The sequence below is a fragment of the Rhinopithecus roxellana genome, chromosome 2 (assembly GCF_007565055.1).
Source record: "Rhinopithecus roxellana isolate Shanxi Qingling chromosome 2, ASM756505v1, whole genome shotgun sequence".
In the NCBI taxonomy this organism is placed as follows: Eukaryota; Metazoa; Chordata; class Mammalia; order Primates; family Cercopithecidae; genus Rhinopithecus; species Rhinopithecus roxellana.
This window is the reverse complement of record NC_044550.1, coordinates 35,326,352-35,350,621: the sequence shown is the minus strand read 5'-3', so window position 1 is coordinate 35,350,621 and position 24,270 is coordinate 35,326,352. Positions and strand designations below refer to the sequence as shown.

The 24,270-nt window shown below is 36.0% G+C and overlaps 1 protein-coding gene across 1 annotated transcript in view; it reads left to right on the top strand.

The window, feature by feature from the left end:
* Nucleotides 1-24,270, top strand: part of MRPL1 (mitochondrial ribosomal protein L1) — a 92,276-nt gene that overhangs the window by 50,028 nt on the left and 17,978 nt on the right. The window contains exon 7 of the mRNA XM_010384576.2: nt 629-735. Coding sequence (XP_010382878.1) covers nt 629-735 — 107 coding nt within the window. The remainder of the gene's footprint in view (nt 1-628; nt 736-24,270) is intronic.

Here is a 24,270-nt window from a genome sequence, read left to right as displayed (position 1 = left end):
CAATATTACCACAAACAGTTGCTTGGAACAACACACATTTATTATCTCACCATTTCTATGTGTCAGGAATGTATGTGTAGCTGAGTGGGGTTCTCTGCTTAAGGGTCTCACAGAGCTCCACTCAAGGTGTTGGCCAGAGAGGTGGTTTCATCTCAGACTCAATGGGCGATGGATTTGCTTCCAGACTTACACAGTTGGCAGAATTCAGTTCCTGTAGGCTACTGGGCACAGGGCTTCAGTTTCTTACTGGCTGTTAGCTTGAGACTGCTCTCAGCTTGTTGCCCTATGGCCCTCTCCATATGGCAGCTCACAGCATTGCAGCTTGTTTCTTCAAAGCCAATAAGGAAGAGAGTCTTCTCCAAGACAGGCATTATAGCTTTATGTAATATAATTATGTACACATGATTATTCTGCCTCTTGGTTTGAAGCAAGTTGCAAGTTTCATTCACACGCAATGAGAGGAGATCACACAAGAGCATGAACACCAGGAAACAGAGCTCTTTGGAACTAAAGTTTATCTGCCACTATTTGTTTGCTGTATCTTCACATGAGATATGTGTTTCTTTTATTCAGTAATTTTTACTACTTATTTGGAGTGATAATTGTGGATTTTACTTTTTCTAACTAGATTCCATTGGCCATGACATCCCCAAAATGCTTGAATTCTTCAAAAATGGACATGAAATTAAGGTAGATGAAGAAAGGGAGAATTTTCTGCAGACCAAAATAGCAACAGTAAGTTACAATGAAAATTATCAAGTAACCCTCTTTTTTTGTTGTTCAAGTAATTCCTTAATAATTTTTAATAGTATAAAATACCAATCATTTGGACTTGTTCTTGGCACTAGCATTAAGAATGGCATTAAACATACACATAGATACTTTTTTAATTCTGTAAGTTAAACTCATAAATTTTAATGGTACTTGAGAATTTCTTGCAGAGTTATGTGCTACTGTCACATTTACTTGTCCTTTGCCTTATTTATCTGTTTTATGTATACACTTTTGTATTTATGTATTATATTTTAAGCTTATTGAGAATAGGGTTTAGATTTTGTATGTCCCCCTAATCAAGATAACAAAACTTGCTTTAGAAATGGAGCAAAGTGGCTGGGCGCGGTGGCTCACGCCTGTAATCCCAGCACTTTGGGAGGCCGAGGCAGGCGGATCACGAGGTCAGGAGATCGAGACCATCCTGGCTAACATGGTGAAACCCTGTCTCTACTAAAAATACAAAAAATAAGCCAGGCATGGTGGCAGGTGCCTGTAGTCCCAGCTACTCAGGAGGCTGAGGCAGGAGAATGACGTGAACCCGGGAAGCGGAGCTTGCAGTGAGCCGAGATCGTGCCACTGCACTCCAGCCTGGACGACAGAGGGAGACTCCATCTCAAAAAAAAAAAAAAGAAATGGAGCAAAGCAGGTTTAATCTAGTTGGAGATTGGGAAACCCCAGCTTACCATCATTACCATCAAAGCTCAGCTCCAGTTTCTTTGGCACTGAGCTCTGCTCCAGTCTAATGTTGGAATTTCCTTGTTCCCCAAAATGCCTTTGGTAGCACTTCTTGTTTCTTAGGGTTGACAACGTTGTAATTGGAAAACCAAACAAATGAAACATAAAATACAGATTTTAAGAATCTATTCTGAAGTTGTAGAGACTTGAGTTTGAATACCTGTTCAGCTACTTCAGAGATGGCAGACTTTAAGCAAGTTTCTTAATGTTGTTGTGTCTCAAATTTCCTCATCTATAAAATATGTATAATAGTACTTATTTCATTATGTGGTTTTGAAGATTACATAAAATTTTAAAATGGTAACATCTATTGTTATTGTTTTGGTTGGCCTTTTGGGACTGTGGAATATCCTTATAAGGCTGGATTAAATCTATCTTAAGTAAGGTTTTCAGTATATTCAGTAGTTAATAGTTTATGTAGATCCTGACTCAGAATATAAGAAACCATGATATCACGTTCATTTTTTTTTCAACAAATACCATAGTGATTAAGACATAGGTCTTAATCACTAAGTAGTAGATCACTAAGTAGTAGATCAGACTACTTGGATCTTTTGGAGATATAATTTCTTAATGAAAAATTATGTGTTTAAAGAGATGTTTTTTGAACACTGTTTAAGTGTTGCAGTATAGTAGAAGGTTGAGAGTGGGTTTTAGATTCCTACTGTCTTGATTCAAACCTTTGTTCCAGCTAGAAAGAGCTGTACCCCCTTGCTCTCTGAGCCTCAGTTTTTCCCCATTGCCCATTTCTCCTGTATATAAAATGATGGTAATAATATGTACCTTCTAAACTAGGAAAGAATAGATGAGATAATAACATAATTACCATTTAGCAGAGTACTTCTGGCTAAGGGGGAGTAACAGGGACCTAATTTACCCTCCTACTTAAAACAATCAGCATTATTTGATACAAAAACCAGACAAAGAAAACGACAGTGCAGTATCATTCGTGAACATAGATGTAACAATTGTAAACTAAATTTTAGCAAATAGAATCCAGCAATATATAAAAAGGTCAAGTAGGGTTTGTTCTAGGAATGCAAGGTTAGTTTAACATTCAACAATTAATCATTACAGTTCACCATATTAAGAAAGTAAAAAACAAAAGCCATATGAGCATCTCAGTGGATGCAGAGAAAGCATTTGACAGAATCCAACATCTATTTTTGATTAAAAAGTCTCAGCAAACTAGGGATAGAAGTCCATGTCCTTAACCTGTAAAAGAATGTCTAAGAAAAGCCAAAGCTGACATCATATTTAGTGGTGAAACACTGAATATTGCATTTCTCCTAAGATCAGGAACAAGACAAGGACATCCCTCTCACTGCTGCCTCTTTTCAACATTGATCTGGGGCTTCTAGGCAGCGCAATCAGGCAAGAAACAGAGATAAAAAGTCAACTAGATTAGAAAGGAAGAAGTGAAACTGTCATTATTCACAGATTATGTGTTCTAACTACTAGAGGAACGAAGTGAGTTAACTAAGGTTGAAGGTAGAAGCTCAATGTACAAAAATAAATTGTTTCTGTATAACAGCAAAGAACAATTAGAAACTGAAATGAAAAAGCAACAAATGCCATTTGTAGTAATAGCAAATATATGAAATACTTAGGGGTAAATCTGACAAAGATGTTGAAGATCCATACACCAAAAACTTTAAAACACAGTTAAGAAAAATAAAAAAATTAAATAAATGGTGACTATATGCCTTGTTTATGGATCAGTAGACTAAATATTGTTAAAAATGTCAATTTTCTCCAAGGTAATCTATAGATTCATAGCATTCTCAGTCAAAGTACCAGTCAACATTTTTGTGGAAACTGACTAGCTGATTCTAAAATTCATAGAAAAATGCAAAGTGTCTAGAATAGTTAAGACAACTTTTTTGAAAAAGAACAAAGTTGGAAGTCTACCTGATTTCAAGATTTATAAAGCTACAGTAATTAAGACAATGTGGTATTCACATCAAAAGAAAACAGTTAATGGAATAGAATAGAGAGTCCAAAAAGAAAGACAAAACATATGAACAACTGATTTTCCACAAGGTACAATGGCATTTTTTCTGGAGAAAGGATAGTTCTTTCAACAAACAGTACTGAAACACTTGGATATCTGTATGTCATAAAATGAAATCTGACCAATACTTCAAGACATATATAATAATTAAGTAAAAATGAATCAAAGACCTAAATGTAAAGCCTAAAGTGATAAAACTTTGAGAAGAGAAAGTTGGGTTAAGGAATGATTTCTTAGATAAGACACGAAAAGCATGATCCATAAAAGAAGAAATTGATAAATCACTCTGTAAAAATTAAAAACTTCTGCTCTTTAAAAGACACTGTTAGGGAATGAAAAGACCAATTACAGACTGGGAAAAATATTTGAAAATCATATATCTGATAAATTCTGAATATATAAAGAACTGTCAAAAACTCAATAATAAAATCACCCAATTTTAAAAATCAGAAAAGATTTGAACACACCTTACTATGGAGATACATAGATGACAAACACTTGGAAAGATGCTCAGCATCTTTAATTGTTAGGAAATGTAAATGAAAACCACGATGGGATAACACACATTTATTTGGAATGAATAAAGTTAAAAAGACTGGCCATACCAACTGTTGTAAGGATGCGGTGAGACTTGAGCACTCTTACAGCATTTGTGGGTATGTTAAATGATGCAACCTCTTTGGCAAACAATTTGGCAGTTTCTTAAAATTGAACATCCACCTACTATATGATCCTGCCATTCTACTTTTAGATAATTTACTCAGGAGAAATGAAAACATGTGTCCATACAAAGACTTGTAAGCAAGGGTTCATACCAGATTTATTTGTGATAGCCCCAAACTGGAAAATTTCCAAATGTTCACTGCAGTTGAATATAAAAAAAATACTCTTCAGTAATAAAAAGAAATTAACTTGTACATTCTACAATATTGATGGATTTCAAAATAATTGTGCTGAATGAAAGAAGTTAGAAAAAAGGGAGCACATCCTGTATGATTCTTTTTATATAAAATTCTGGCAAATGCAAACTAATGTATGGTGACGGAAAGCAGACCAGTGGTTGCCTTGGGGACAGAGGTGGATGAAGAGGGGCAGGAAGGAAGAATTACAAAGGCACACAGTAAATTTTGGGAGTGATTGTTATGTTATTCTGACTGGTGATTGTTGCATGTGTGTATAAATAAGACAAGGCTTAGTGAATTGTACACATTAAGAATGTGGAGCATATCCAATGGAATACTATGTAGCAACATAAAATAATAAACTATGGATACATGTTACAACATGGATAAACCTCAAGAATATTATGCTTAGGCAAAGAAGCCAGACACAGAAACTACTTGCTGTATGATACCATTTATAGAAAATATTCAGAAAAATCAAAGTATAAAGACAAAAAGATTAGTAGTTGCATAGGAGGGGTGGGAGGAAACAGGTATTAATGCTAAGTGTGCATGGTCGTATTGGGGTGATAATGTTTTCAAACTGATTTATGGTGATAGTTGCACAACTCAGTCAACTTACTAAGAAACATTGAATTTTACATCAAAAAATGGTAAATAGTATATGCAAAGTATGCCTCAATAACATTAATTAAAAATGTGCAGTATGTCAAGTTTTACTTTTACAAAGTAGTAAAAAACTGTACCATTGTATTATGCAAAATAATTGTTCCATAAATTTTATTGTTAGAATTATCTGATAGTTAAAAATTTAGAAACTATTTTACAGCAATTTAATGAGGTTTCCTTGAGTGAAATTATTCTTCTTATGCAGTTGAAAATATTGAAGATGTGGTATTTGTGTGTGTGTGTGTGTGTGTGTGTGTGTGTGTGTAGCCAATATGATATGATAAATTGATATAGAATGAGTGCAACAGATAAAAGGGCACTGACGGTATCACATGCCTAATAAGTGTCCTTACTTGGATAAAAGGAAGATATCTAGAAGAGAGGTCAATAAATGACAACCAGGGGCCAAATCTGGTTGTGGCTGTGGCCTGTTTTTGTATAGCCTGTGAGCTGACAATGGTCTTTACAGTTTTAAATGTTATAAAAAATAAAGCATATGCTGCAGAGACTGCATATGGCCCGCAAAGCCTAAATCATTCACTATCTGGCTCTTTATAGAAAAGATTTGCTGACTTCTGATCTAGAAAAATGTTTTTTGGGAGAGTGAAATGGATTCGTTTTGTGTGTCTACTTACCTGTACAGGACAGATTCTCACTGTAGTTAAATCATCTTGATGTCCTGTGTTACGATTCTGCACTTCAAGATCCATTTCTAATATTGATGTAATACAGAATTGATCTTAAGTAGTTTATAGTTTTCCTTCTATATCAATGTGCTAAATATAATCAGTTGAATGATCTTTCTTATTTAACTTGAGGATTAGTATCTTAGATGTTAGAACTCAGCCACTAATGCTTTTGTATATCAAAACTGTGTATACTAATGCTCTTATAGTCAGCCAATATCTAACATTTGTCAGCAGTACTTGCAGGTAAATTAGTTTTTTTTGCTTCTCTTTTCTTGTTTTTTAGCAGAGTCTTACTCTATCACCCAGGCTGGAGTGTAGTGGCATGATCTCAGCTCCCTGTCGGGTTCAAGTGATCCTCTGATCTCAGCTCCTTCACCCAGTAGCTGGGACTACAGGTGTGTGCCACTATGCCCAGCTAATTTTTGTATTTTTTGTAGAGATGGGGTTTTGCCATGTTGCCTAGGCTGGTCTCGAACTCCTGGGCTCAAATGATCTACCCACCTCAGCCTTGCAAAGTTACGGGATTACAGGCACAAGCCACTGTGCCTGGCATTAGTTTTGTTCTTAGTATTTCCTACCATTTGTACCTGTAACTTACATAGTCATGAAATTGGTTGTGTCTTTATGCTATCAAATGCTCATATCAGTGAAAATGTCATTAAGATGATATGTTGAACATCATGAAGACAGAACAAGTTATTGGAATATGTTATTTTTTAATCAGTTATATTGCTATCACATAGACACCGTTTATTTTCTGTCATAGCATGAAGTATAATTGGTTGGGATAAAAGCAAATTGCCAAAGGATCAGATAAAAGGGAAAAGTCTTAGAGTATAAAACTGAAAATAAAGAGCTACAGAGGAGAAAAAGTACATTTCTTCAACCTTTTTCCCCCAATGGCTCTTTCCATGAAACAGAAATGAAACTAAGGCAGATTCTCAAAAGATGAAGTTAAGACATATGTACCTGGCCACTGTTTATATTCTAAATAGCAATTTAATTTCAGATAGTAATTAAATAATTTTAAAAGGATTTATCTGAGTTTGCTATATAGAAAATAATGTAGTCATAATTCTGCTATCCAGATAACGTTTGACATTTAAAAAATTTCAAATTAATATACATACATATTTAAATTCAAATAATTCACAAAAGCATATAAAGAAACACTAGAACCCCTTTCCCTGAAATAGTTTTCTTGTGGAACTTAAAAAGCTTTTAATTAATATATGTACATGGTTAAGTTAAAGTAATTTACAAATGCATGTAAAGAAACACCAGAGCCCCTTTCCCTGTAATTGTTTTCTTGCGAAATTTCTATTTACAGTTTTATTTTTGTTCTTCCAGAAATATTAAGGCATAAACATAGGCATCCTCATAAAATTCATTTATTTATGTTATGCCACATATACTATTCTGTAGCTTTCTTTTCTGCGGATAAAAGTGTAGCATGGATGTCTTCAAAGATATAGTATGAATGTCATCAAAGATGCAAAGAGATCTGCCACATTCTTTTTAATGCCTGCATAGAGTTATATTTTATCATATACCATAATCAGTTCCTTATTGATAGGCCGTTAGTTTGTGTCCCAATTTTTGCTATTGTAAATAATACTTAATGAAAATTTCACAAAGAAATATTGCCAAAATTCTCCAAGTATATCCATAAGGTAAATTTATAGAAATAGAGTATATGTTGAAAATTTTATTATATGAATTCCCAAATTACTTTCTAAAATGTTTATACTAATTTATCATTATCCAACAGTGTGTTAAAGTACTTGTGTCTTTATGTCCTCACCAGCATTGGGTATTATCACACTTAAACATTTTGTCAGTTTGAAAGTTGATACATTATAGGTGTGAGTGTGAGCGCATGTGTACTTTTAACAGCTTAAAAATTTCAGTGTGAACATTACCATCATTTTCTTTGGTTACAGTGTTATTCTCTTTTACTCCTTAAGATTCTGAATCTCCTCATCTGTCCACCATTCTTATTTCTTTCACATTCCTAGCACCTCTCTTATTCTCCACAACTCTCTTTTTTGTGTATGCAGTCTCCTATTGACTCTTTTTACCATGGACTCTTTCTGAGTCACCCCTACCATCACCTGCTCTGTTTACAAGTGCCTGGTAAATAAAATTGACAAGAGCCATGATCACTGAAAGTTGAGTGCTTGTAAACTTGAAGTGTTCACAAACACTGAGATTGCCTGGCATTTGCTAACTACTGAAAAGAAAGCCTTTTCTACCCAGTAGAAAAGGGGACTGGTTTTTCTGACCTATGATATAGTGGGGATTTTTAATGTATCCTATGTATTTAAACAATTACACTTATTTTTTGACTTTTCTTAAGCTTTATTCTCTGATCAGGTAACATTACTGTTAGCTCATTTAGAATCTAACCATAGAAAAAACAGAAAACAATCAACTTAATGTGTAAGTTCTATTTAACAAATATGTAAAAATACTGACTCTGATGCAGACACAATGCTGGTGATACAAAAAGATTATGACCTTTTTTTCTCAAGAAAAATACTTCTCGTAGGGGAGATAGATACGTAAATAAAGTACAGGAAAATGTGGTAAGTATAATAATAGAAATGTATATATAGGGCTGGGTGCAGTGGTTCACACCTGTGATCCCAGCACTTTGGGAAGCCAAGGTGGGCAGATCATCTGAGGTCAGGAGTTTGAAACCAGCCTGGCCAACATGGTGAAACCCCTTCTCTATTAAAAATACAAAAATTAGCCAGGCATGGTGGTGCATGCCTGTAGTCCCAGCTAGCCAGGAGGCTGTGGCAGGAGAATTGCTTGAACCCGGGAAGCGGAGGTTGCAGTGAGCCGAGATGCGCCACTGCACTCCAGCCTGGGTGACAGAGCGAGACTTCATCGCAAAAAAAAAAAAAAAAGCGTGTGTGTGTGTATATATATATATAATACATATACATATATATGATATAGAAGTTACAGAAAAGTAGCAATGATTGTTTAGAGTAGCAGTGGAACAAGTAGGTCAAGGGTGGGTTCTAGGAGGAGTTTGAAAATATATACCAGCTAGAAAAGGGCCATTCGTATTTCAAAATAACACGCATAATGATGAATGGAGCACAAATTATTGATTCAACTGTTTTAAAGAAACCAAATAACGGTGATTTCACTTTGATAGAAAGTTAATTTTCTCCTAAGTGTAAACTGGTTTTCAGCTCAGGGCTTCTTTGCTCCACAGGGCTATCCAGGGATCAAGGTTTCCACCTCACCTCTTTTTCGTTGTTGCAGTCTTCTAGGGTTTTCTTTTCTATGTGATTGAAGCTTGCTGACTACCATGTCTGAATTGTAGCCTGTATGAAAGAGGCAAGAGGAGGTAGAGAATAAGCAGTTTCTTACAAGCATGTGAGCTATTGCCCTCATCACTTTTGCCCCATCCCGTGCTCCAGAGCTTAGTCATATGGCTTAGCTCAAGGTCTGTGTTTTGTAGCAGCCAGGTGGGTGATCATGTGATCATGTACCTGGCTAAACCTGATTAAAAGAAGAGGGGAGAGATTTGGGGAAAAATTAAGGTTTTACCATAGCTGAGGAAGAACCAGGAATCCTAAAAGAATAAGAAAATTGAAGGCAATACTTTTATTTATTTATTTATTGTTATATCCCCAACTCCTAGAAGATTGCCTGACATATAGCAGCTACTCAATAAATAATTGTTGGATGAATATATATGTATGAATAAACAAAATTTTCTAATTTAAGATCAATTAGAAATGATTAAAACAACATTTCAAATTATATAATGAATCAGTGGGAAAGTTTTAGTCTATAAAATTTAACCAATGAGACACTAAACTTTTAAAAGTGGAATAATATTGCTGGAGTTTCACAAAATGACAGAATTAACTGTCTTGTCCTCTATTTTTTATAAAAATGTTTAGCCAAGTGTATAGTTTGATATTACTCAAGAAGGTTAAAACATGTCCAAATATTGTAGCATTAACCTGTCAGAATGGAGACTTTGAAGTAATTTTCAAAGGGCGACTGTTAGTATTTTATAACATACCACAAATCCATTTTGTATTAGCTGTGAGGCTCTCAGAACTTGCTTTGTTTTTTTTTCATTGATAGATTTCTTACATGATTTGAAATACTTGGCCTTCAGCCTGCTTCTCCAGAACACTTCTAAGTGTAATTGAAGGCCACTTACATTGTTGCCTGGTTTTCTTCACTTGTCCTTCATTATAAGATAAAAGTTCTTTCTATTTTTCTATAAATGTTGACTATCCCATTTTATAGAGGCATATATAACTTTGTCAAAAACTAAAATGTTCTTTCCTTTCACTTTTGTTAATATTGATTACCTCACATATTTCAAAAACAAAGAAATGCGATAGCATTGTTGTTGAGGTTTCTTTCATTGGCTGAGAGTGGTAATCAAAGAATGGAACTTTCCACTAGGAAAAAATTACTTGAGTTATAAAATATGGTATATTAGTACTTGTGGTAACAAGTACTTATCAACAAAATAGGGTGTGGCTATTATTTGCTTTTTTTAGCCTTTCATAACATTTAGTACCATAATAAACTACATAACTCTCATGACTTATATATATTCACAAACCTATAGAATATATATATTCAAGAACCTATAAAATATATTATATATATTCAAGAACCTATAAAATCAGATCCATGTTATATATATATGTGTTTTCTAGTAGCAATTAGCAGACTTTTTTGGCTGAATCCAGTTGGGTAGAGTTTCATAAATATAGAAACAATGTAGTTTTCGTAGGTTTTAGATTTTAAAATCAATTCTAACTAAAAAATCTTAGGGGATTTGTCAAATTAGATAAAAGTTGGAAATAAAAACAAACTAGCGTTGGTAATGCACACTGGACCTTTAAAGAAGTACAATGCACTATGAAAGTGACTTAGTTTTTTATCTTTTTAAAAATAATGTTTGTTTCTTTATAAGTGCTTTGCTATCCATGTAGCAACTTGGTAGAATTTGCCACATTTTATGAAAAATGTTTGTTCTTCAAAAGTATGTTTAGTTAAGGATTGCTATATTTTCAATCAACTTGTGCTTTTTTTCATTTCAAAGTAATTCCTTTCAAGTGTACATGTATATAAAAATGAAACTTTTTAAAATGACTTTTTACTATAGTATTTTTTGACAAGTCATAAAATAAGGAATTTTGATATTTTATCTTAGAACATCGGAGACTCCTGGAGTTCACAGCATTTTTCAAAAGAAAATCTAAAGAGAAATTAATCCATATTCATAACATTTCAGGTAAAAAAGTAAGGAAATGAAACATCACACATTGTCTTGAGATCTGTTGCTTCATACAGCTGTAGCTCTAGTAAGCTCTTTCCCAAAAAAGGGAAAACTGCTGAGCAGAGAGACTATAGGAACCTGCGTGTGGGATCACATGAGGTTTGATTCTTGAGTGGCAAAAGTTGAAATACAAACACAGGAAGTCTGGCTTCTGCTAATTAGCACATACTTTTATGTCCAGAACAAATGCTCTTCTTCTTCTAAAGGAAGAAGGGTTATTTTGCTTTTATTCCCTCTATAGTACCCTTCTGCCTGCCATTCATCCTTTTTTTTTGAGACAGTATCTTACTCTGTCCCCCACACTGGAGTGCAAGTGGCATGAACTTGACTCACTGCAACCTTCACCTCCTGGGTTCAACTGATTCTTGTGTCTCAGCCTCCTGAGTAGATAGGGACTACAGGCGCCTGACACCACACCCAGCTAATTTTTTGTGTTTTTAGTAGAGATGGGTTTCCGCCAGGTTGGCCACGCTAGTCTTGAACTCCTGACTTCCAGTGATCTGCCCACCATGGCCTCCCAAAGAGTTAGGATTATAGGCATGAGCCACTGCACCCAGCCCCATTGATTCCTTGACTTAGTAATTCAACATATCGCACCAAATCTAGTAAAAATTAAAAAACTTTTCAATGGTTCTACATGGGCTGGCACCTCCTTACTATTTTCTATCTATATTTTCTTACTATTTTCTGTCATAAAGTACACATGTACACACATTCTGAATGCCTGCTGAGTGGCAAAAACTGTTCGTAACTGTGGGGATATATTGTTGTCCAGATGTTCTTGCCCTCAGATTACTTTCTAGTTGAGAATATAGGTAATATACAAATAAATATATATGTACTTAGGTAAGGAGACAGAGTGATGGTGGAGTGTGTGTATGTGTAGCTATTTTAGATAGGTCGGTCAGGGAAGGCCTGCCTCTCTAAATTGGAGGTAACATTTGAATAGAGACTGAATGAAATAAGAAAACAAGTTATGAAGATATCTGAGAGAAAAGTATTCTTGAGACAGGAGGCAGCAAGTACAAAGGCTCTGAGGAAAAAAGGGGATTGAGCTTTTACAGGAACAAGAGGTATTTCTTCTGGGTGTTAGAAAAGGCTAAAATATCTTTGAAGAAATATATGCTCAAAAAGTTCTGAGAAAAGTATTAAATACACAAAGGAAACTACTTTGATATAGGAGGACATAGAATTACATATTTTACTGACAGTACATTCCTGAGTATCTTTACATAATAGCAATCTTAACCTGCTTTTATTTGAATAGAAAAGCCTTTCGTGCAGAGTTTTTTTCACATCAGGAAACCTTTATGAGGCTAACAATAGACTTCAAGATTCTGTGAACTTCCTGAAATTTTATGCAGAGTACTATGTGTATGTGCATGTGTACATTTTTCTTGGGCGAGTGGTTGTGTTTTCCATCAGGAATTCATGACTCATTCGTTGAGCAAATAGTTATCGGGTACCTACTATATGCCGGGCACTACTCTGGATAATAGGGTTCTATACATCAACAAAGTAGACAACAATCCTTGCCTTCATGGGATAGATGTGTAGATGGTATAAAGGTAGACATCTGGTGATAGAAGATAAATGGTAGAAAATAAGTAAAAAAACAAAACAAAACAAAAAACAAAAAAAGTATTTCAGATGAAAGTGCTAAGGAGGGAAAAACAAGTTGGAAGAAGGAAGTGTATGTAAGTAATAGAGTTAGGATACTGAAATTTTAGATAGGATATCATATGTGAACTTCTCTAAAAACATGACTTTTGAATCATGATCCAAAGAAAGTGACTGAAGGAAGGGCATTACATGCAGAAGGAATAGCAAATGCAAGGCCGTGACAGTGTATCTGGCATGGTTGAGGACTAGCATAGCTAGTGTGGCTAGAGCAGAGAGCAGGGGTTGTAGGTGATTAGGTCATAGTAAGGATACTGTCTTTTAGTTAGAGATGCAGACCCTTTGGAGGGATTGAGCAGACTAACATGATCTGACTTCTAAAAGGCTCAGTCTCACTGCTGTATTGACAGGAGACTGAAGGGAGCATGGATGGAAGCAGAGTCCAGTTAAGGGTCTTTCGCAATAATCTTGGCTAGAGATCAGGGTAGCTTGGACCTGGTTATTAACAGTGAAAGTGATGACACTGATTGGATTCAGGATATATTTTAAAGATATAGTTCGTGGAATTTACTGATTGAATGGATATGAGGTGTGATAGAAAGTGAAGAGAGCGAAGAATGGTTGCAAGATTTTTTGCTGACGAAACTGGAGTAATGAAGTTGCCTCTAATTGATAGGAAAGATTACAAAGCAGAGTAAATGAATAGGCGGAAGGATTATTATCAGAAGCCCAGATTTGGACATGTTCAGTTTGAGATGCCTTTTAGATGTCCAAAGGGAACTGTGTAGTAGGTTGTTGGATATTCAAGTCTGATTCAGAGAAAAGGACTGGGATGGGGATCAAATTAGGAAGTCATCTGCGTATAGATAGTTCATAAACTTTGATTTTCCTCAGTAAGTATAATGTTTGCTGTTTGTTTAATATAAATATTCTTTATTATGTAAATGAATAGTTTTTAAAAGAAGTTTGATATTTAAGAGAGGAGCTGGTATTTTTGTTATTTATCGATTCTTTATTTATTTTTGAGATAGTGTCTCGCTCTGTCGCCCAGGCTGGAGTGCAATGGCGTGATCTCGGCTCACTGCAACCTCTGCGTCCCAGGTTCAAGTGATTCTCCTGCCTCAGCCTCCTGAGTAGCTGGGATTATAGATGTGCACCACCATGCCTGACTAATTTTTGTAGTTTTAGTAGAGACTAAACAGGGTTTCACCATGTCTCTCTTTGGTAGAGACCCAACAGGGTTTCACCATGTTGGCCAGGCTGGACTTAAACTCCTAACCTCAGGTGATCTGCCCACCTCAGCCTCCTAAAGTGCTGGGATTACAGGTGTGAGCCACCTTGCCCGACCCTAGTTTGTCCTTTTAATTGTGGATATACGTTGCAATTTACTGAATAGTTTTTGAAACAATCTGTTGAGATAATTATTTTCTATAATCTATTGACGTGACATACTACCTTATATCCAACTATTCTTATATTCCAATGATAAACCCTATTGTATATTATTGTTTTTCAAATATTTCTTGCCACTGTCATAGTAAAAAATAATTTTTATATCATGACCCAATCAAACTTATGTGTGTATATGAGAAAAAAGTTTCAGGAGGGCCGGGTGTGGTTCACACCTGTAATCCCAGCAGTTTGGGAGGCCGAGGCAGGTGGATTACTTGAGGCTAGGAGTTCAAGACCAGCCTGGCCAGCATGGTGAAATCCCATCTCTACCAAAAAATACAAAAATTAGCCAGACGTGGTGGTATGCACTTGTAGTCCCAGCTACTTGGGAGGCTGAGGCAGGAGAATCGCTTGAACCTGGGAGGCGGAGGTTGCAGTGAGCCGAGATTGCATCACTGCACTCTAGCCTGGGAGACAGGGCAAGACTCTGTCTCAAAAAAAAAAAAAAAAAAAAAGTTTCATGATACTATACTTATTATATACAATGCAGTGAGATTTTCTTCCCTATTCTTTCTGTCTTTCATGTTGATTGTAGACCACCACTGGTTTGACTCAACTGGAAATCATAAACCTTGGAAAATACACAAGAATCTTTTAAATGCCTTTGAATTTAGTTTGATGATTGTTAGATTTTTGCATCTATAGTTATTGGTACTGTTAATCAGTGGTGTGTGTGTTTTGTGCTATTTTTATCTGGATTTGATGTCAGGATTATGAACTTAAAAGTTTCCCATCTTCTTCTGTGCTCAAGAGCAGTTTATGTTACATGGGAATTATCTTCGTCTTTCAAATTTGAAAAAATTAATAAAAACAGCTTGTCCAAGAGCTTATTTTTGGAGGAAGGTTGTAATTCTTTGATAATTGCTGTTTCTTATGCTTGGACCCATCTTTCCCTAGATAGTTCTGAATCTTGCCTCCTCCTTTCATTCAGGGCTGTGGTCAAATATCACACTTTAGAGAAGCCCCCACCTTGAAACTCCTTCTCACAGGGCAATCCTCATGCCTTTCATTCCTTTGATTCCATTTATTTTTTTCATAGTGCTTATTGCTACTGGCATGTTATATATGTGTATGTTTATTTGTCATATTTGTCATGTTCTCTCCTTCCTACTAGAGTGTTAGCTTCATGAAGGTAAGAACATGGCCTATCATTTTTACTCATGGTCTACTCATTTGACTCTACATCAAGAAAAATTTATGGTATATATCGGTACTCAGTATTTGTAGAATAAATTAATAACCTTTTTCATCTTTCATGGCTAATTGTCTGGTTTTTCTTTTAATTTCTTAAGTGAATTTTGGTAGTTATATACCTAAGAAAACCATCCAAATTTACTAGCATAACTTTATACTTAGAATCTTATTTGTAGATGCCCTCAGTATCTGCATATGTTTTCTCCCACTTTTTTATTTCAAAAATTTTCAAGTGAGTAGAAAAGTTGAAAGAACAGCACAAAGAACACCCATATAGTACTCATCACCTAGATTCACCAATTTTGTCACATTTGCTTACCAAAACTAGTAAAACTAGATTACTTACAGAAACTAGTAGGTATACTTTTGTGAATTTTTTAAAACACTTGAAATTAAGTTGAAGCATTGTAGTGCTTCACCTGTAAACATTTTAGCATGCATAGCCTAAGGATAGGGATCTTTTCAGATATGTATGAAAAATAATGAAATATATATGTTTAATATATATTAAACTATATAATTAGATATATATGTGTGTATTTAACTGTGAATAGACTTATAGAGATATAATTAAGTGCTTTTCTTTTTTTTTTATTTGAGACAGAGTCTTGCTCTGTCACCCAGGCTGGAGTGCAGTGGCGTGATCTCGGCTCACTGCAAGCTCTGCCTCCCAGGTTCACACCATTCTCCTGCCTCAGCCTCCCAAGTACAGGCGCCCGCCACCTTGCCCGGCTAAGTCGTTTTAAGAACAGTTTTTAAAATTTAATTATTGGTAGTTTTTTCATTTATAGTTTATTGCTGCTTTTTTTACTTATCCAGTTTTTCTGAGATTTGTTATTGGCTTTGTAATTATTTAAGTTATATATGAGATTTGTGAGGTTTTTTTTTTTTTTTAAATGATGAAAGAGTTTAAGTGTGTGAATTTGCCTCTAATTATAATTTTGACTGCATCATCATGTTTTGATTTTTAGTTTTCTTGTTACTATTTTCTAAGTAGTCTGCAATGGTACTTTTTATTTCTTCTTACTTGTGACAGTGTTTTATACTTTGCAACCTTTCTTGGCTTAAGTTTCTTAATATTTTTGTTTTATGGTTGAAGAATGCATCCTTTGTAGTTTCTATTTTCTTTTAATTTCTCGAGACTTTCATTCTGGCATATAGTGTAGGTTTGATATTTTTTCAGGCATTTCATGGACACTTGAAAATAGCATGGGTTCTGAGAATTCTAGGTAAAGATAGTGGTTTGAACACCACAGTGGTAACTTATTAGAAAATTCTCACTCTTAAATCAGCAACGGCAAAAACCAAACACAGTCTAAACCTTAGTATCTTTAAAAGGCTTAGAATGGGGCTCTGGATACCTCTGGAACTGCATGTTAATGGTGGGCATGGGGATGGGACAGGAGGAATCTGAAAAAGGGAGGGTTGATTAAAAACTATTGAGGAAAATCCTTACTTTATCATACTGGGTAACTGCCCTTTCCTTGCCAGCAGATGACTGGAGAGATTAAAACATAGGGTCTCTAGACTGGGGGAGATCAACTGGAGTTGAAACTGAAAATAGGGAGATTAAGTGAATATATTGATATTGAATGCTGAGAAGCTCCCCTTACCCTCCACCACCATTTCTCTTCCTTGATTTAGCTCCCAGAACTCTGGGCTGCCAGGCCTCACCCTCTAGGCAGGAGATAAGAAGAGGTTTAGTTCAAGGATATAATGATAGTAAAGCATTTGACCCAGCTTTACAATTTTTTCCTTCCCAGTTTGAACATTCATGGTGGCTTTGCTCTGGATGAAGAGATACTTAATCATTTCTGGTACTTTATGAGAACTATTTGACATGATTTAGGAATCATTGTTATAGTTTTTTTCTTTTTTCTTTTTTTTTTTTTTGAGACAGAGTCTCACTCTGTCGCTCAGGCTGGAGTGCAGTGGTGCGATCTTGGCTCACCACAACCTCTGCCTCCTGGGTTCAAGTGATTCTCTTGCCTCAGTCTCCTGTGTACCTGGGACTAGAGGCGCGTGCCACCATGCCCAGCTAATTTTTGTATTTTTGGTAGAGATGGGGTTTTGTCATGTTGGCCAGTCTGGTCTTGAACTCCTGGCCTCAAGTGATCCGCTTGCCTTGGCTTCCCAAAGTGTCGGGATTTTGGGCGTGAGCTACCGCATCCAGCCTATAATTTGTTTTTGATACTTGTTTTCAGGTTTCTCTTCTGTCTTCCTGTCTCCCATGTTCTCTTTACTTTTTTTTTCTTTTAATAGCTCCTTGAAGTTTTTCATTTCTATTTTCTTCGTCCCTTTCTCTCATTACTTTTTTACCCCCTCTTTTATACTTTTCCCTCCCTCCTTGGTCATCTACTTACATGTCAGAAAGACATGAAAGATAGAATGTAGAATGAAATCTTTGAGAAAATTAATGTAAATTAGTGGGAAGTGTGTCTCTCAGAATAGTTTTTCAATGACATGCAACCTAATTAATTTTGATTACAGAGTGTCTGATAAAAAATATTGCCTGGTAGATATTGCCTGAATTAATGCTATATAATTAACAAATGGTTGTTTTAAAAGTTTGTTTTCTAAAGATGTTTAAATGTTTTCTTATAATCTTATTTACATTATTTATGTTTTTAAAATGTATCTGGCACAGTTTCTGAATTGTTAATTCCACGTTAGTGACATCAGTAAATTTATTATGAAGCATCAGTTCCTCCTGTGAGTGAGAAGAGTTCTACTCTATTTTTATATATCACAGGACAGATTCTAACCATTAGTATGCTATAAATCGAATTAAGTCAATAAAAGCAAAGTATTGTAAATAAACTACATACTTTAAAAATATGGATGTTACTTGTTCTGTTTCAGTTTAAAAAACTAATACTATATTATTTTAATAATATGTAATTTAAATATAAAATCTTGACTATTTGGAATGAGGAAAAATGATAAAAATTTCACTAAATACAATTGAAATGATGAAAAAGCTCTTTAAAGTACAACATATAAATGCATTTATATGATAGTCTAGGAGATTAGGGATTAAGTTTTAACATTAAAGAAAAAAACTATATCCCTGTTACAATCATGTAAATATCCAGATCTTGAGAACATGTAAATAATGATGCTATTGGCAAATCAAATCTAAGCTTGTTTTCTAGAGAGAAGAAAAGAGTAGGACAACTCAAGAGTTATATTTATACCAAATCATGTCAAGACCTGATTTAACAAGTATTTCTTGTCTGGGTTTCAAATATATTTGGAGCTTTGACATACTTAATATAAAAGCAATGCCTTTGATATGCTCTTTGTTTTTCTTCTTTTTAAAGTTGTAGACATGGTCCAATTATAGGTGAGTATCATTTTCTGTGCTTGTGTAATAGCGAATAGTTTTGTGGCAAGTGTGTTGTCAACCTGGCAGCTGATAAAAGCTGAAGCATATTGTAACAAAAATAAACAAGTTCAGGACAAGGGACTATAAACAATAGTAAAATCTTACGTTGAAATTAGAGAGCCTTTGGTTTTAGCGAACATGTTAGAACAGGAAAAGTGAATGTTCTGGAGTTCAGCCAAACAGCAAGATGTGGATAGTATAAGACATGGAATTTAAATGCTTATTTTGAAGCAACTGGGTCCATAGGTTGAAATAGTAGCTAGCCAGGAATCTTGCTTAAATCTACAAACAATAACTGGATAAAAGGAAGCAACCCATTGGCTCATGGCTCACTGCCACTTCCCCTCCTCCTTTTCCCTTATTCCTTCTAGTTAATAATTAACTTTTCTTTTGTTGCATTATTTTTGGTGTACTATAGTGTACTGTGTCATACATAAATAAGGGAATTATAAAGAGAGGAAAATAAACTTTAGAATGTAAAGTAGAGGAAGTAGGCTGGCAATAGATCTTAGATCTCCAAGGATATGAAGCTAAGAAGGAGGAAAAACTAATATTTATCTAGAATCCATTCTGTGTCAGCTCTGTCTTTGTTGCTTTATCATAAGAGAAGTATATTTAGTCGGGATGAGTCATCCTTGCAGTATTTTACGTTACATCTTTTGAATTAATTTTGATCAAAAACTATTTTTGATCAAAAAATAATTTATCATTTCTAGTGGTCTTACCTGTATTATCATGAAATCAGATTTTAATTTCCCAGAACTTTTAGAAATTGAAAGTGTGACTCTCCCCTACTAACAGATTTGAATAATAGCAGAAGAAAAACCATACCATTTGAAAGAAATAGCTAACTTTTCTCATTAATACATTGTATTTGCAATGTAGTGATCATGGATAATAGAATGACACATGATGAAAAATACAAATGTTGCATAATGTATAAAAAGAGAGTAAACTGATCTACTTTCCCTTGCCAGCCACTTTGCTGCATAGACAGCTTTCTTTTGTTGGCTTTATTTAAAAAGTGGTGATAAGCTGGGCATGGTGGCTCATGTCTGTAGTCTCAGCTACTCAGGAGGCTGAGCAAGAGGATCTCTTGAGCCTATGAGTTCAAGATCAATCCGGGCAACATAGCAAGATCCCACATCTGTAAATAAAAATAAAAATAAAAACAAACTTAAAACCAGTGGATAAATACGATAGCTTTTACTGAATTCTGTCTTTATCCAAATGCCTGGAGAAGAAATTAAGTGTATCTGAAAGATAATTCCTTATGAGTGTCATTAGTATTACATCTAAAAAAGTAACATTTATAAATATAGTATTTACAGTAAACATTAATAACATTTATTAATATAGTATTTACAGTAAACAATAAAAATGTTATGAATTATTAAATATAAATGCAAAGTTAAGCATTTTCTAAACAGCTTTATCATAAATAATGATAAAAGCTGCTTTTGCCTCAGAGCACCCTTCTCCCATTACAGAATTTGGCAAATATTAATTTGTTAAAGTGGTGTAAAGCATAGCTTATACCACAGCTTGTCTTTATATGAATTTTCATGTATTTGTAGATAATAATGTTTTCTAAAACAGAGTTTGGCAAACAGTGGCTCTGTGGCCTCTTTTTGTGTGGCCTATGAGCTTAGAACCACTTTAAAAGGTTTTATTAAAAAAAAACAAGAATAATATGGAACAGAAATCATAAGCAGCCCTTAAAGTCTAAAATGTTTACCATCTGTCTCTTTACAGAAAATGTTTACCAAGCTTAAAATATAAATACATAATGTATAAATGTGGGAAGTTTCAGTTCCAGGTGAGACGGCATAATCACATGCCACCCTATCTCTCTCACTGAATGCAGCTGTTATAAAACCTGGACAGAATACATGGAATAGCTACTTGAGGATTCTGAAAAGTAAATAATAGCAGGTTGGGAGAGAAAACCAGATTTTGAAGTACCATCAAACTGGTGGCAAGTTTGCCATTTGTCCCCTTCTGTTGTCACCTGGCCTGGTCTCAATACAGCCTGAAACCAGCAGCAGACCTAAGTGTAGGCAGAGAGAGCTCCAGGAGAAACCTTCCAGTTACAAGCTTGAGAAGTGGAAATCATGTCTCCTTGTGGCAACAGTAGGTATAGGGCAGGGGTCCCCAATCCCTGGGCTATGGACTGGTAATGGTCTGGGTCCTATTATGAACTGGGCCTCTCAGCAGTTGGTGAGCGGTGGGTGAGCAAGCAAAACTTCATCTGTATTTACAGCGGCTCCCCATGGCTTGCATTACCTACCATCCAAGCTCTGTCTAGGTTGCATGCTCCTTATGGGAATCTAATGCCTCAGGATCTGAGGTGGAGCCGAGGTAGTGATACTAGTGCTGGGGAGCCACTGCAAATACAGATTAACATTAGCAAAGATGTTTGACTACACAGAGGCCATAATAAATCAATTGCTGCAGTCTCATATCAGAACCCTATCAGTGAGTGGCAGGTGACAATTAAGCTGCATCTGGTGGCAGGCTTTATAGTGGCAGGTAAGCTGATATACTTCAATTGTGCAGCTGCATTTGGTGGCAGGCTTTAAGTCAGAATCCAACCCTTATTTTAGTCTGTGTATGGCCTGCCCATTATTTGATTTACCACTTCCATCTGCACCTCTTTCCCGCACTGTGCACTTGTCTCAGTCACAGTTTTGGTAAGCCCGCAGGCTAACCCTAGCCAAAATGAGTAAAAAACAAATGCCACTGGAGAGCTTCTTTGAAAAGGGGGAAAGACTCAATGACGAGACAGCAGAAGACTCTAAGACTGCCAGCAAAAAGAAAGCTGCATTTAAAAGAAATACCAAGAGCAAGATTCCTTCTTAAATTATGGGTTTGTTGCACCGGATGATTCACATTCTCCAAGCCCACTTTGTATAATATGTGGCGGCGGCTATCCAATGAAGCCATGAAACCTTTAAAACTGCTTTGTCACATGGAGACCACGTACCCTTCATTAAAAGACAAGCCTTTGGAGTATTTCAAAAGAAAAGAGCGTGAACACGAAGAACAGAAGCAATTATTGAAGGCCACCCCTTCATCAAATGTGTCTGCACTGACAGCATCATTCTTAGTGGCTAACCACATTGCTAAAGCTAAAAAGTCCTTTACTGGTGAGGGGTTGATCCTGCCTCCTGCTAAGGACATTTGTTTTGAACTTTTAGGAGAAGCTGCATTCGAAAGGTGGCACGTCTTCCTCCTTTAGCTAGCACTGTAACTAGATTAATTAATGAAATAACAGAGGATATTGAAGCACAATTGTTAGGATTAATGAATCACTGTGACACACAATCCAGGTTGACGATTCTACTGATGTTAACAAGGCAACAGTGCTTGTTTTTGTGCGATATATTTTTCAGGAGGATGTATATGAGGATATGTTATGTGTACTTTTGTTGCCAACCAACACCACAGCTGCAGAACTATTCAAGTCTTTGAATGATTACATGTCAGGAAAACTGAATTAGTCGTCTTGTGTTGGTATATACATGGACAGAGTGGCTACCGTGACTGGACGGCTTTCTGCTTTCACTACTTGAGTGAAAGAGGTCACTTCTGAATGAGAGTCTGCGCACTGTGTCATCCATAAAGAGATGCTGGCTAGCTGAAAAATGTCACCCAAACTTAAAAACGTTTTGAAGGACATGATTAAAATTATCAGCTACATTAAAGTACATGCTCTTAACTCTTGTCTGTTCATGCAGCTCTGCGAGGAGATGGACACAGAGCACACACATCTTCTCTTATACACAGAAGTGAGATGACTTTATAAAGATAGGTCACTGGCCAGAGTTTTTCAGTTACAAGAGCTGCTCTAGAGATTTCTTTTAGAAATACAGTCATCACTGGCAGCACATTCAGTGATACAGAATGGGTCACAAAACTTGCTTACTTGTTTGACATATTCAGCCTCCTCAACAAACTCAATCTGCCACTTCTAGGGAAAACAATAACTGTGTTCGAGTTGGCAGATAAAGGGGCTGCATTCAAAGTCAAACTGGAATTATTGGGGTGGCGAGTGAACATTGGGATTTCTAACACTTTTTAAACATTAGCAGAGATTTTGAAAGAGACTGAGCCAGGGCCTCCTTTGTCCCAGCTGGTACACGATCACCTCTCTCAGCTTTCAGAGTTTGGGCATTACTTCCCAACCACAAAAGGCCCCTGAATTGGGAAGGAATGGATCCTTGGCCCATTTGTGAGATCACAAATGACGGTGGCCTTGAAAGTATGTTTGAGACAGCTTCAAATCTCCATATGTTCTGTATTAAAGTCAGTGTGGAATATCCTGTGATTGCCACAAAAGCTCTGGAAAGCCTGCTTCCATTTCTATCATCCTCTTTGTGAAGCAGGGTTTTCCTCAGTGACAGCAACCAAAACGAAATTACAGAGTAGACTGCACATAAGCAACACACTTGGGGTGTCACTGTCTCCCATCCTCCCCAGATGGGATATCTAGTTTCAGGGAAACAAACTCAGGGCCCCCACTGATTCTACATCATGGTGAGTTGTATAATTATTTCATTATATATTACAGTGTAATAATAATAGAAATAGAATACACAATAAGTATAATGTGCTTAAATCATCCTGAACCTCCCACCCCCACCCCATTGGAAAAACTGTTTTCTATAAAACCGGTCCCTGGTACTAAAAAGGTTGGACCACTTGTGTAGGGTAAGACACAGGTATCTAAAACTGTAAGAGAAGGGAACTCTCCTTTTTAAAAAAAAAAAAAAATTTTGAGACAGGCCTTGCTGTGTGTTGCCAAGGTTGGAGTGCAGTGATGTAAGCATAGCTCACTGTAACTTCAAACTTGGAGTCTAGGGATCCTCCTGTTTCAGCCTCTCAGGTAGCTAGGACTACATGCGCTCCACCACACGTGGCTAATTTTTAATTTTTTTTTAAGAGATGGGGTCTTGCTATGTTCCTCGGACTAGCCTCGAACTCCTGTTCTCAAGTGATCCTCCAGCCTCAGCTGTCCAGCATGCTGGGATAACAAGTGTGAGCCACCACACCCAGCTAGAACCTTTCTCTCTGTTTAGAGGAGCTGTAGTTACAAGAGGGTGGGGCATACCACCCTTGCTTTTTTCCTCTGTCTTTGTCCTTTGAGGGCTAGTTGTCCCTCAGTGGAGAAACATTTGGTTGCAAAAAGTGTCAGAACTGGGTAAATAAAGCCCCATCTTTCTTTGCAGAGCTGAAAAGGTGAGCCCCAGGGAACTCAGAAGTACTGGGGAGATCAAGCAGAGTGTGGAACTTGGAAAAATGACCTCATAAAACTATAAACTCCTGGAGATGAAATAAATGGAGATGACAGAGGAGAGTCAGGGAACTCTAAGATCATAGAAATTTTTCAATCTGAAAAGCAGAGAGTCAAAAGACTGGAAAAAAATGAAGAGAGCCTGAGGGTCCTGTGGGACAGTAACAAAAGATCTAACTTTCATGTCAGTGGAGTTCCAGAA